The sequence below is a fragment of the Palaemon carinicauda genome, chromosome 33 (assembly GCF_036898095.1).
Source record: "Palaemon carinicauda isolate YSFRI2023 chromosome 33, ASM3689809v2, whole genome shotgun sequence".
NCBI classification, from domain to species: domain Eukaryota; kingdom Metazoa; phylum Arthropoda; class Malacostraca; order Decapoda; family Palaemonidae; genus Palaemon; species Palaemon carinicauda.
This window is the reverse complement of record NC_090757.1, coordinates 5,417,700-5,432,931: the sequence shown is the minus strand read 5'-3', so window position 1 is coordinate 5,432,931 and position 15,232 is coordinate 5,417,700. Positions and strand designations below refer to the sequence as shown.

The 15,232-nt window shown below is 45.0% G+C and overlaps 1 protein-coding gene across 1 annotated transcript in view; it reads right to left on the bottom strand.

The window, feature by feature from the left end:
* Positions 1 to 12,944, bottom strand: part of LOC137625825 (protein fuzzy homolog) — a 55,785-nt gene extending 42,841 nt beyond the window's left edge. The window contains exons 1-2 of the mRNA XM_068356710.1: positions 12,832 to 12,944; positions 10,188 to 10,309 (exon numbers count right to left, since the gene is read on the bottom strand). Of these exons, the coding sequence (XP_068212811.1) occupies positions 10,188 to 10,309; positions 12,832 to 12,912 (203 nt within the window). The 5' untranslated portion in view covers positions 12,913 to 12,944. The remainder of the gene's footprint in view (positions 1 to 10,187; positions 10,310 to 12,831) is intronic.
* Positions 12,945 to 15,232: the final 2,288 nt, after the last annotated feature.

Below are 15,232 nucleotides of genomic sequence, written 5' to 3'. Positions count from 1 at the left end.
TATACAAACATGATTACATATATATTGAGTAAAAGAAAAGTAAGCGATTAAGTAAAGACAAAACAAACAATGGCTGCCAAGAGAGGACCAAGACAGAGACGTCTGTCACAGTCCGAGCCAAAAGTGAAGGTGAGCATTCATCTGTGTGTGAGGGGGGGGGGGGGGGTAGCTAGCTACCACTCCCCTACCCACCCGCTAACTAGCGCGGGGGTAATACACCCTCGTTAAATTCTAATGGCTCGCCATTTCAGCTGCGCTAAAAGGTAACCCTCTGTAAATAGCGTGGTTTGTATTTCGGTTACGGAACAATTGTATTTTTCCTAACTATACAAACCTTAGCTATTTAATAGGGGTATTACTTTCGGCGTAGCTGAAATGACGAGCCATTAATTTTTAACGAGGGTTTACTACCCACACCGCTAGTTAGCAGGGGTAGGGGAGGGTAGCTTGTTACACTCCCCCTCTCACACACCTGTGCTTGAGCTCACTTTGCTTGGAGGTAGGACTTCAAGGGGATAGGGCTGGCAGGCAAGTTTGGTTAAATAGCCAAGGTTTGTATAGTTAGAAAAAATACAAATTATCTACGAATTTGTCATTTGTTCCGTAACTGGAATACAAACCATGCTATTTAATAGGGGTGACTCACCCATTAGGATGGGTGGAAGTCCCAGCCAGTCTGGCTTTTGGCTTTGCCCGGGGACTCCTTATTTGAGTGTGTAAGCACCCAAGAAATTAGGAGTCCCTGCACCTCGCTAAAACCTTGCTACGCAAGGTCTGCGGCCAACACAAGCTGTGTGTGTGGAGGTACGACGAAGTGTCACTCATCCTAAAAAGTTGTTCTGAAGTTCTTTAGATGGAAACTTATAGACTAGGACTTTCCCAATACCACCTCGTCAGGGTATTGGGACATAACAGTATTAATCTTAATACTAGGAACACAAGGGAGCATGGTATACCTGCAGTGGTTTAAGGTCAGCTATGCATAGAACCCAGGATGCTGCTTTTCCCAAGAGAGGAGATGATGAAAAAAAGAATAAGGGCCAGTCAAACCTTTTCATTCATGCAGACTAAAACCGGTTAACAATGCCCTCAACCTTCTGCTACTTGTCCAATAAGGAGCTTGAGGTTTTAAACCAGCTGTTGTGCAGCCACCACAGGACCGATAGAGAACGTATTGAATCTCCTGTGGGTCACGTCTTGCAGGTAGTGGGAGGTGAACGTGGTTTGACGTTTCCACACCTCAGCTTGAAGAACATGCGTCACTGAAAAATTTCTTTTGAAGGCCAGGGACGTAGCTATGCCCCTGATATCATGTGCTCTGGGGCAACGTGACGGAGTGACTGGATTCATGGCCAGGTCAATGACCCTGCGAATCCACGCAGACATGGTGTTCTTGGTGACCCTCCTCTTAGTCCTTCCTGTGCTGACGAATAGTGCTGGCACACGAGGACGGGCTGCAGTTGTTCTTTTGAGGTACAGCCTCAAGCTCCTTACTGGGCATAGTAAGAGATGGTCTGGGTCATCTGTTACAGTACGGAGACTAGAAATCCGGAAGGAGTCGAATCGAGGATCCGCTACTCCTGGATTCTGAGTCTTAGCAATAAACTCAGGGACGAAGCTGAACGTTACCTCTCCCCACCCCTTTGAATGGGCAATGTCATACGAGAGACCATGAAGTTCGCTGACTCGCTTGGCCGAGGCCAAAGCTAGCAGAAACACCGTCTTCCAGGTTAGGTGGTGATCTGATGCCTGGCGTAATGGTTCATAGGGAGGTCTCCTAAGAGACCTGCGAACTCGAACCACGTTCCATGGGGGAGGTCTCACTTCCGACTGAGAGCAGGTAAGTTCATAACTACGTATGAGTACAGAAAGTTCTAGCGATGAGGAAATGTCGGTTCCTTTCAGCCTGAAGGCGAGACTTAAGGCTGAGCGATAGCCTTTCACTGCTGAGACTGATAGGCGCATTTCTTCACGCAAATACACGAAGAACTCTGCTATTAGAATAGTGGCATCGAGTGGAGAGATACCCCTTCCACGACACCAACCACAGAAGACTTTCCACTTTGCCTGGTAGACTGCTGCTGAAGACTTTCGCAGGTGTCCAGACATCCTGATCGCAACTTGTTGCGAAAATCCTCTCTCAGAGAGGAGATGCTGGATAGTCTCCAGGCGTGAAGCCGTAGTGGACCTACGGCTTTGTGGAAGATGTTGTCATGTGGTTGTTTGAGTAGATTGTGTCATGGAGGGAGTTCTCTTAGCGGCTCCGTTAGGGGTTGCAGAAGGTTCGGGAACCATTCTGCATGATGCCATAACGGAGCTATGAGGGTCATTGAAAGATTGACCAATGTTCTGGTCTTGTTGCGTACTCTCCTCATCAGACAGAACGGGAGAAAGGTGTAAACGACGATGTTGTCCCACCGTTGTTGGAAAGCATCTTGCCAGAGAGCCTTGGGGTCTGGGACTGGGGAACAGTACAGCGGGAGCCTGAAGTTCAGGGCCGTTGCGAAGAGGTCCACAGTCGGAGAACCCCACAAAGTAAGGACTTTGTTGGCTACTAGATGATCCAAAGACCACTCGGTACTCACTATCTGAGATGCTCTGCTCAGGTTGTTGGCAAGCACATTCCTCTTGCCATTAATGAAGCGTGCCGATAGTGGTATCGAGTGGATTTTGGCCCATCTCAGTATATCTACTGCTAGATGGGATAGTTGCTGCGAAAAGTACCTCCTTCTTTGTTGATATAGGCCACTACTGTGGTGTTGTCGCTCATCACCACCATAGAGTGACTTGCCAGGTACTGTTGGAACTGTTGAAGGGCTAGAAAGACGGCCTTCATCTCTTGGAGATTTATGCGGAGGTACATTTCTGATTCTGACCAGAGGCCTGAGGTCGTGTGGTGCAGCACGTGGGGCCCCCACCCTTTTTTTGAAGCGTCCGAAAACAGCATCAAGTCAAGGGGGAGGATGAGAAGATCCACTCCTTTTCGTAGGTTCTCGTCTGCCACCCATCACTGGAGATCTGTCAGTTCCGCAGGTCCAATGGGGATCTAGAAGTCCGGGGAGTCATACGCTTGATTCCACCGGGACTTGAGTCGCCACTAGAGGGATCTCATCCTGAGGCGACCATTGGGAACTAAACGTGCCAGCGATGAAAGGTGACCGAGGAGACGTAACCCCGATTGGGCTGTTAGTTCTTCTCGTCTGAGAAAAGGTCTTGCGACCTTCCTCAGCCTTGCTATCCTGTCGTCTGATGGGAAGGCTTTGAGGAGAGTGGTGTCTATAATCATGCCTAGGTATACCAGTCTTTGAGTGGGAAGCAGTGAAGACTTCTCGAGATTTACCATGATCCCCAGATCTTGGAAAAGTCTCAGAAGTTTGTCTCCTCAGTGTTGAAGAAGGGTTGACACTGAGTCTGCTAGGATTAACCAGTCGTCCAGATAACGGAGGAGACGGATGCCAATCCTGTATGCCCAAGATGATACTGGTACTGGTACTTTCTGTTGTCTAGGCTGAATCTTAAGTACTTCCTTGAAGACAGATGGACTGGGATCTGGAAGTAAGCGTCCTTTAGGTCCAGTGTGCACATGAAGTCTTGCGGTCTTACTGCTAGCCTGACCGTGTCCGCCGTCTCCATGCTGAATGGAGTTTGTTTGACAAATTTGTTCAGAGCTGAGAGGTCGATGACTGGTCTCCAACCTCCAGACGCCTTCTTTACAAGAAAGAGTCAACTGAAGAAGCCTGGGGATCCGTCGAGGACCTCTTGGAGAGCGCCCTTCTTCAACAGGGTCTGGACTTCTGCCCGAAGGGCTTGCCCCCTTGCCGATCCCATGGCCAGAGAGTTCATTGACACTGGATTTGTCGTCAGGGGAAGTAGAGATGTTATGAACGGGATGCGATATCCTAGAATGATCACGGAGATTGTCCAGGAATCGGCCCCGAGTTGCTTCCACCTGTTTGAGCAACTTTGTAGGCATCTCCCCACTGGTGGAAATGCAGGGAGACTGCCTATCCTAGCGTTTGTGGCCTCAGCTGCTCCCTCTAGGATTCTTGCCTCCCCTGGAGGACTTTTTGCCTTTCCTTTCTTTGACAGGAAAGGCCTTAGACACCAAGATCTTCGCTGCTGTTGTCGTCGTAGTGGTCTTGACTGGACGGGACTGCTGTGGTGCTGGAGGCTTATAGAGCTTGGATGTTAAAGCCCTATGAAGGAGGTAGTCTTGATGAGACTTCCTCCACCTCTCCGCGGCATGTTCCACATCCTTAGGCTCGAACAAGACGGATCCCTCTAGTGTGGAATGTCTGAGCCTATTGATCTCGGCGCTAGGGACCTTCTGATGGAATCTCTCAGCTACTCCATCCCAACGTTTCAGGATGGTATTTGCCTACAACTTCGAGACTTGGTGGGCCAGAAACTCGATCGTGCGAGTACCTGAGAGAAGGAAGGTTTCCATAGCTTTCCTGGTACGTTCCTTAGAGAAGTCCCAGAACGTATCAGGATACCTAAGGTCCCTAACCAGATATCGAGCCACGAAGTGGCTTACATAGCACACTTCGCAACTTTCTCCTGGTTGAGGATCTCGGCTGCCGAGAATGAGACCTGCCAGTTGGAGAGTCTCTCAAGAGGGACTCCCCTGGTTAGCTCTTCCAGCGAGTGGTGAAGAGGAAGAGCTAAACAAGGATCCTCCAGGATCTCGAAGTACCTCCTCTGCTGTACGCGAGGAGGTGGGAGGATCTTGTTGGTGGCACCGGAACGGTTGGAGGAGGACATCTCGGAGAGCTGTTGTGAGATCTTGTCCCTGGTACTCTTAACCCCCTGAGACCAGGGCAGGGCTGTATGGTCTTAGAAGGTTTCTGAGTACCAAAGACACAGTCCAAGACCATGTCCCTGCCTTCTCGAGGAGGGATCTCTGGGTTGGAAAACCCGTTGAGAGCCCTCATTGGTGTCAGAACTTGCCAAAATGCATGTTCTGACTCTTGCTGGTCTCCTCCTGCTGTAGGACTTACAACGAAGTCTCCTTCTATCCCCAAAGGCTCTTCTTGGGGAGAGTCTCGGAGACTCTCAGACATTCCCTGAGTGGCTAGCTAGCTCCATCCTAGTCCTAGTAGAGGACTTCGGCAATGTTTTGGAGTCCTCAGATTCCTTCCTGGGAAGGATATAGGACTCCAACATTGATGAGGGTGGCATGTTCCTTTCAATCCCCGACTGAGTAGACCCCTCGGCGCGAAGAGAGGTTTCCCCCATTGGTGCAATGGGGGAAAGTCTCTCTTCGCGTAATTCCCTTGGGGACGGGAAATCTTCGTTCGAAAGGGAAGGAGAGTCAGTCTGAGGAAAAGAAGGAACCTGCCTCGAAGGTCAGCGTAGAGTCAGTTTCGCCCTTGGGGAAGTGACCGCGTCTGGAACTCCTCTCTTCCTCTTCAAAGGGGTAGAAGAAGCCATGGTTCTGTGTCCCAATTCAGATAGGACGGGCTTGAAAGCCTAAGCTACGGCTCTGATCAGGGCACCGCACCAGGGCTGTTTCCTGACAGACGTGTTGTCAGATGTACCCTTTGAAGGGAAAGGGATTGAAGGATCCCTAAGAGGAGTTACTACCATTGGTGGGTTTGCCTGAAATAGCTTTGGGATCCTGGACCCCTCTGGAAGTTTCCCTTACCCACAATGCACGGTGGTATGCGCTTGCGGGGAGGGGAATGAGGCAATGGCGACCTTGCCGTACGTTGTTTAGTAGTCTCGCGCGCGGGAGAATATCGGGGCTCGCGCGAGGGAGAATATCGGGGCTCGCGCGAGGGAGAATATCGGGGCTCGCGCGAGGGAGAATATCGGGGCTCGCGCGAGGGAGAATATCGGGGCTCGCGCGAGGGAGAATATCGGGGCTCGCGCGAGGGAGAATATCGGGGCTCGCGCGAGGGAGAATATCGGGGCTCGCGCGAGGGAGAATATCGGGGCTCGCGCGAGGGAGAATATCGGGGCTCGCGCGAGGGAGAATATCGGGGCTCGCGCGAGGGAGAATATCGGGGCTCGCGCGAGGGAGAATATCGGGGCTCGCGCGAGGGAGAATATCGGGGCTCGCGCGAGGGAGAATATCGGGGCTCGCGCGAGGGAGAATATCGGGGCTCGCGCGAGGGAGAATATCGGGGCTCGCGCGAGGGAGAATATCGGGGCTCGCGCGAGGGAGAATATCGGGGCTCGCGCGAGGGAGAATATCGGGGCTCGCGCGAGGGAGAATATCGGGGCTCGCGCGAGGGAGAATATCGGGGCTCGCGCGAGGGAGAATATCGGGGCTCGCGCGAGGGAGAATATCGGGGCTCGCGCGAGGGAGACTGTTGGTGCGTGCGCGGGAGCGCAAGATTATCAAGTTGAGTACGCAGGCGCACGGGAGAGCGTTGGCACGCACCTGTGCCAGCTGTAGGAGAAAGTTCTCTAACACGCGGGCGCGCAGTGGAATCATGAGGGGCGCACAAGAATGTTGGCGCGCATCCCTAGGAGAGGATGGGCGCGTGCGCATATCCTTGCGGATGCACGCGGGAGAAGGCTGGCGCGCAGGTGAGCGCTGGCACGTTGGTACTGGTTGGCATGTGGAAGGCAGCAGCATTGCTGACTTTCCGGAAGTCCTGTTATCCATTGACAGTTGGCGGGCAGGTTTTACCTGGCGCATAAGGTGGTGCGCAGCATGGCGCGCAGAAGGGTCAGATGTTGGACGCGTACGCGAGCGGGCAGGAGAATGTTGGCGAAGGAGTGTACTGGCGCGTAGGGGAGCGCTGGCGAGCAGGAGAGCGCCATTGCGCAGGAGGTTGATGGCGCGCAGGTGAGTGTTGGAGCGCAGATGGGCGCGGGCGCGTAGGAGACTATGGGCGCGTGGGCACAGTTTGTGCAGGGCGCGCAGGAGAACATGGGCGCCTATGCACATGAGGGCGCGCATAGCGCGTGATGGAGCTATGCTCCTGTTGGAGCGTATGCGCGTATGCTCTTGATGCCCTATGTTAGGGTTATGATGAGAATCCGCGTGTAGTGATGGGGCCTGACGAGCTAATAAACGGCGATCGTCAGGTCTCGTGGGCGCGTATGTTGTTGGCGCGCAACAGCGTGCTTAGGTGGAGCCTTGTTAAGCCCATGTAGAAATGGAGACGGCAGGTCTGTCGGGTGGAAGAACGACGTGTCCTTTAAAAGGACGACTTTCCACCGAAGGAGATCGCGAACGATCTGCAGAGAGGTCCAGGACCAATGCAGGAGCAGTGATGGAAGATTGGTCTAGAGGCTCCTCTGCAGGGGACTGCATCGAAGATGTTGAACCAAAGAGGCGCCTCCTCACCGCAGGGGAAGGAAGGCCTCTAAGGCGAAGAGGAAGGCGAGCCTTCCGACGAATGCACCCTCTGGGGGCCATTGGATCAGCAAGCTGACCTTCAGCAGTCCTCCGAAGAGGAGTCTCTATACGTGAACTCCCCCAAGGGAGAGAAACACTAGCAGGAGAGACTGACGATGAACTTGGTTTCTCCCTCGTAGGTTGAACAGGAACGGGAGAAACTAAGCCGTCAGCTACCGTAGAGTTTGGAGTGGAAGAGGTGATGGGTGATACCGCATTGGATACTTCTGACACCACAATGTCAACAAGAGACAGAGGATCAACCTCTGACGGTGACGACAAATGCTTAACAGCGGCACCCAATCGGATGTAGTTAAGCAAAACCTCCTTGGAGGGCGAACCCGTAAGCCCCAAGGAGGACCAAAGCCCGGGGGTAGAGGTAGAGCTGCTTCGCAAGGGGAAGCAACGTCATCTCTCGAGTCCCGAGGTTGGTAAACAATACATCGGTCTACACTACCACTCGACAATCTCTCAAAAGAGACCGACCGAGTGGGAGCTTCGGAGGAGGTTTGGGCAACGGAAGGAGAGGCCTTGGGTTTTTCTCCTTTCGAAGCAACCTTCGAAGGAGAAATATCCCGTTTGGACTTCTTCTTCCGTCGTCGCGAAAACCTCTCCCGCTGTGAGGTAGACCACTCCCTACACTCACTACACTTGTTGCTATCACACCATTGGCCCCTACAAGAAGGACAAAGGGCGAGAGGATCAGGATCAGTCTCGATCACCGACTTGAATGTTCCAAAGGGGCTGTCAGGAAACCCAGAGGCCGACTTCACATATACAGAACTAGAAAAAGAAAAGACAAAAGCAATTAAATGGCTGCCAAATGACGGCGAGGATGAGAGCGGACACGTCCGACCACCATTCGAGCTGAGAGCAAAGTGAGCTCAAGCACAGGTGTTAACTAGCGGTGTGGGTAGTAAACCCTCGTTAAAAATTAATGGCTCGTCATTTCAGCTAAGCCGAAAGTAATACCCCTATTAAATAGCGTGGATTGTATTCCAATTATGGAACAAATTGCCATTTCAAAGAGCTAACCCTATACTCAGATGATATCAAAGCTTCAAGGGCTAGCTTATTGATAAGATACAAAAGAAACCAAAGTTTCCCTGGATTTTAACTAGCCATCAATCATTTTGTTTACATTTAAGTCAGTTTAGTTTTGAGTTCACTACATAATTGGGAAGTGGTAGGGAGGATTATTATTATTACAAGGGAAGCTAAAACCATAGTTGGAAAAGCAAGATGCTATAAGCCTAAGAGCTCCAACAGGGAAAAATAGCCTAAAGAAGAAAGGAAATATGTAAATACAGTAAATAAAATAATGAACAATTGAAATAATTTTCTTAAGAACAGTAACAACCTTATAATACATCTTTCATACATAAATTATAAAAAGATATTCATGTCAGCCTCTTCAACATAAAAACATTCACTGTACGTTTGAACTTTTGAAGTTCCATTGATTCAACTACAGTACCTGATTAGGAAGATCATTCCACAACTTGGTCAGAGCTGGAATAAAACTACTAGAATACTGTGTAGCATTGAGTCTTATGGCAGAAGATAGCCGCCTTCCCTTGGCAGACAACTGCAGAGAACTATCACAAGAATCCAGACATCTGTGCTCAGAGGAGATGCTAAATAGACTCCAACCGTGAAGTTCCCATGATTTCACGAACTGGTGGTAACTGTGAAGGTGCGGTTGACAGAGGTGCTAACAGATAGGATACCACTTGGCGTGGGGGCATTTGGGAGTCCCAAGGGTCATCCTAAGTCCTGGTGTAATGAATATACTGTTAATTAACTGACAGGTCAAGCTGAACAGAGGAAAGGCGTACAGGTCCAGGTGATCCCATGGGTGTTGGAAGGCATTTTCAAATGTGGCCCATGGGAGAAAAACATGGGGAGCTTCCTGTTTAACAATCTGACAAACAGGAATATCCCAAGAGAACCCCACAGGGACCACTCAGACCTTCTTAATCTGTCCCAGACGACTGAGCGTATAGTATCTGCTATTAAATTTCTCTTGGCCAGAATGTACCTGGCTGACAACTCTATGTCATTAAATGGTGCCCAGGCATGCACTTGCTTTGTCAGCTCATAGAGGGCATGAGACTGTGTCCCATTGCTCGTTGATGTAAGCCACTATGGTGGTGGTGTCACTCATTAACATTACAATGTGCTTCCCCAAAAGTTCTTGAAAAGCTTGCAAGGCTAGAAAGGACACTTGCATTTCAAGAATGCTTCTGTACAGATGCATTTCTTCTCATGACCAAACACCCCAGACGACCCTACATATTATGTATTACTTTCCCATCCATCACAAGCAAACGAAACTAAAAGCCAGCATTCCCTTTCTTAAAGAAAATGAAGTTTGTTCACAATCCAAGCAGATCTGTATGAGCTTGTGGTCAAAAGTAAGGAGGCTAATATGACTAGGGTGGAAGCAGAACTTCTTCCCCACTCTCTCAACTGGTCGTTTAACCCCTCACTTAATGATTCTAACAACTATTCTATTTCACACTGAAAACAGCTCTCTATTAAAGGGCAATGCTTTGTATTTTGCATAGGAACAAATATTCCTTATAATGTATTGTGGACTCTATTTTCAGTTGATTTTAAAACATTAAGGATACTATACCATATTTCAAATGAGTTAATTCATTGTACTGAAAGCTCTTACATAGACATCTTTTAAGCATTAAATAATTTCTCCTGAAAATATTTGCTCTAGTGACTTGCAAAATAGCTTTTACCAAAAGAGGGTGTTCAAACTACTACACGTACAGTATCTGCAAATTAACTCATGAGAAAAAGATTACAAGCTACTCACCTGTCATGATAAGTTTTCCAAGTCAAAGATGAACTACGTGTTCTAGTTGTACATAAAGTCACACCATGGCTCTCTCCAAAGACGTGTACACCATTCAATGACCCAATTAATGCATAGGCTGGCTGAAAAAAAAAAAATTTAAAATGAACAACATAACCAGTTGAAACAGCAGCAATACAGTATTTTTACATACAAATCAGACAAAATTTACAAGTCATAATAATTCTAAATGCACTTTTTATGTCACATGATAAAAGTGTACAATAAATCATCGAAAATTAACGATTACCAAAATATTTGTCAGTGCCCAATGCTAGTTGCTGGGTCTTTTTTCTAAGTTCCCAATACTGCAGATGTGAATAGGGTTATGCAATGGGACTCCCAATTGGATTTTGATTTTTAGTAGTGCACTGTGGGTAAAAACTAAGACTATATTTTGCTTATTTGTACTGAAGTGTGGGAATGAGAATAATGCTGAAACTTGATTGGTTCCTCTGTTAAAAGTTTATCTAACCACCTACAAACTTAGAACTCCGGTGTAATTCTAGAAAACTAGCTTTAACTGATATTGCTGACTTGTTTAGTATGAATGTTCAATACTGTACTTGATTAAGAGCCTTGTTTTGTAACCTTTAAAAGATAAATTTATGATATTTAGTCTCTAGTCAAATACTGTACATGAACCATACATTTTTCCTATTCGTTATCTTGTGTTTTATCCATTTCTGACCAAGAATATCGGAGCAAACCACCCATTTATGACTGGGCCCCCCACCCCCATAATAACAATTATGGGGATCCTAGTGAGAAACTGGGGTGGGGAAACACCAAAAACACGCAATTTGCAGCAATAGCAACGGTAAAAAATGCATAATAAACATGGGATAAGATGGAAATATATGTGGATTGAGTAAGTTGCAAGAAATTAAAGCATCATAATTACTTAGGATTCAAATCAAGTCCCTCTAATGGTTTTAGCTCCACCACGACTAGCTTCATTTGCAAATAAACATTATCTCACTGCTCATTTTGGCAAACAGTACATGGGTGTGCTGTGCCGTGCCCGCCATCCATGTGGGACACAATAAAAAGTATCACAATTACCTATAATTTATATCACGTCCTTCAAATGGCTTTTGCTATGCTGTGGCTTGCTTTGTTCACAAATATACATTATCTCACTGCTCCTTTGTTCTGTCAAGCAGTACATGGATGACTTGTGCACGCCAATCATGTGGATTATTATTTCAGATATTTTTCATTTTCAGATGACCAACAATACCTATGCAGTATAGTATACCGAATAGTGTGTTTTAAATATAATCAATGACCAAGATATATGAATTTACCCTTAATTTTGAAATAAAATTGAATACCCTCGTGGAAGATGTCTTTGTGCGACAATAATCATGTTGGAATTGAAGCGGAAGGGAAAAACCGACTTCCAGAAATTTAAACACAGATGTTTGAAAGCTCTTAATCGGTTCAAAAAGCCCATTGAAAACTTAATTCATGCAAAAATAAAAAAGCTGCTAAAAGCTAATGCAAACAACATACGGTATACACAGTAATCCACACTCAGTCTCAAAGTAAACAATGGACTTGTTTTCACATTTCAGTCAATCAATACGTGGGTTATTAAACACAGGCCAGCATTATTTACACAGTTAAAAATCTTAAAATAGCAAGCACTTGTCCATTTCTTATAACGAATTCCAGTTATAATAGGAAATAAAAAAAATATTCATATTAACCCTTTAAAATTTGTGGAAATAACCTTCAAATAACTTTTAGTGTTTGACTCAAATCAAAATATTAATGGCAAAACCACCAATAAAAAACCACGAAGGACTAGCCTTTTATATTGTTCTCGAGGAGGATCTTTTATCTCTGAACATACTCTTTCTTATAGAATTGAAGATCGGAGGGTTACTTTGTAGATGAGCGGGCACACTCGCTAACTTGTCTCATTTGAGGTAGTTGGGGGGTCTAAGGGGGTTAGTACCTCAACAGTGTGACACACCAACATGGGTAAGGTTAGGTGAGGGTACCCTAAGTAATAACTTATTTCTTTGACTTTGTGTGATTAATGGGAGCCTTTGTATATCAGCGGCCAGTTCCTAAAGTGAGCATAAAATATGGACACCAACTAAACCAAACTCCCCCCCCCCCCCTTAGGCCATGTCCTTACCTACTTACCTAATGGGGGGCAACGCCCCCTGCGACCCCCATAAACTGCTGTATTTTTTGTCAGCCGTCATCATACGTACAGGTGGCCGCTATTATATATACACCCCAAGATTATTATTCAGTAAAGAGTTTGAGAGTAAATATCGTTTAAAAAAACGGTAGTATACACAAACAATAGTAGTTAGAAATAAAGTGACCAGTGAGAATATTATATGGTTTACATATATAGCGAATTTAAAGTATAATTTATCATACTATTACTAAAAATTAACCATCCTACGACATATCTAAAAGGAAAAACAAACTCAAGACACCTGTTGATGTTAAGTTGCACATAATCGCAACCAACCTGACATTTCAGCCCATCGTATATACAAAATATTGCAAGAGAAATTTGTACAAATATCAATCGATGGTATCACCAGTATGTTAAAATTTAAATTTGTGGCCTTACCGGTTTTCCTGGACCTGTGTGCCTTACAAATAAAGGTACTCCGCTACTGACACATAACCCTATAAGGGTACACGACGCCATATTGTTTACTTCTGAAATTGACAACTTTTTGCTTTTTCGCAAGTTGAAAACTTCTTCTTACTTTTCCTTACGGAGACTCAATCCCTCTCCAGGAACTGGCTGGTGAGTGCCATTATACTCTTATTTTAGTAGCCTTAGAGAATTGTATATAAAAAGATATTATTACACTAGACCAAATAGTATAAAGTTTAGTCAATTGTTTAAAATAGAAAATAAGAGAGAATTGTGTAATCTAGCAAAATTTGTAAAAACTTGTAAAAGTTTTAGTTATATGTTAGTTTTTTTATCTAGTCCATATGGGCTCATGTCCTCATTATACATGGCATGTATGGGTATACGGATATATGTACAGTATTGTATAGATATGTGAAAGAAGTATTTTTGCTTCTTTTTACTGCCATATTGTACTATTATTGTAGGTCAAATTATAATTTTGTATATTTTGTAATGTACTCTCATACCCTGAGAGGGGTCACTAGAGTTAATAAAATCTTTAAATCCTTAAATCCTTAAGGATCAACTGATGAAAAGACAAATATGGTACGTACATAAATATCAGTATGTAAGGACCTACAGTATATGTGCACAAACTTAAGCAGTTATTTTGAAGGTTCGTAAATAGGAATGTTTGGTGTGAACAAATGTAGTGTGATTTGAAAGCTTATAGCAGAGATTGCAATTTTTTTTAAATATAAAGACTTAATTTCCAAGATTACAATCAATTATAATACTATATCAAAATTAACCTCTTATACTATACCTTAAAAGCTTTTGAAATGTAGTCATTTAAAGGTTCGCCATCCTCAATATTGAAAATGAGAGTGGGGCCTCCAAAGCATGGTCAGAAAATAAAAGTATATAAATATGCTTTTAAAATTGCCACCAACTCACCAGGATAAGGGGGGGACCTCAACTAACCCAGTCCCTGGTCCCCAAATCTCTAGTTACGTCCCTAAATTTGTTATATCATCACTAGTCCTTCTTTCAAGTCAACATTCTCATGTTCATATTAATTTTCTTAATTCGGGAGTTTTTCAAAGTACTTATTTACGTATTTTGTTTCTTATCATTTATTGCCCATATTTCCTTTCCTACTTTGCAATTCTCAGTAATTTTTTATGATGTTTTAGGGTTGATTCGGTTACTTCTAATTTTGTCTCCGATTTCCCTTCTCCTTGCTGACATTATATACTTCTCGATTGCTATCCTGTATCGGGGTTTGCTGATTATTTTTTTTCCCTTCAGTTACCCTTTCTACATCTTGATTGTACATAGTTTCTTATATATATATATATATATATATATATATATATATATATATATATATATATATATATATATATATATATATATATATCCTTCCCTATTTCATATAGAATTTCTCTCTTTTTTTTCAATCTTACACACCATATTTCGCTGACTGTTTAAAGGTTTAGAGGTAACTCCTGAATGGCAGAGGCAAGGAACAGTGACATTGCCCTATCAAGCAGGACAATGCCCTAGAGACTGGCCATATTACATATGATCAGCGTCCACGCCCCTCTCCACGCAAGATAGGACAAAGGAGAGCCAGGCAGGCCTATAGGCTCCCCCAAACCCCCATCCTTAGCTCACAAGGATGGTGAGGTTGCAGCGACCAAAGGAACTAACGAGTATGAGTGGGACTCGAACTTAGTCTGGCAATCATCAACAAGGATGCTACCAACAGGTCACCATGTTATTTCTACATACTGTCTGATAACCTATGTGGTGTTAACTATACCTCATCTGACAAAGCAATATCATTCTTTTATTTAATATAGTCTGCAGTAGGTTGGCCAATGCACCATTATTACACTACCACTAGACTTATTTAGGCTCTTTGGCTGGCCAGATTGTACAGCCAATGATCCCTCTCTCTTTTAGGATTTTCACCTTTGCATACACATACTGATTAGTATGGCATATTCTTTACCCCTTTCCCTCTTTCCTCATACACCTGACAACACCAAAAATATTACAACATTCTTCATCCGCCGCAGGCTCTTGGAAGAGCCTAAATGATACACTAGACTGACAATTGAATCGTTGCAAAACCATTATTCATCCTCATAACATAACATGACAAGAGAGGGACTTATTATAACGAAAAGACTATCATATTGTATATCACGTTATTTTCGCTAATAGAATATAACAAAATAACGCCACTGGAACGTATTCATTACAATCATACTAAGGACGAAAATTGACAGTTTATGAGTGTTCTCCCACATTTGCCTGGATGGGGGTAAGACAAATATAGGATTCACCCTTCATCCCCCATATCACCCTTATTTAA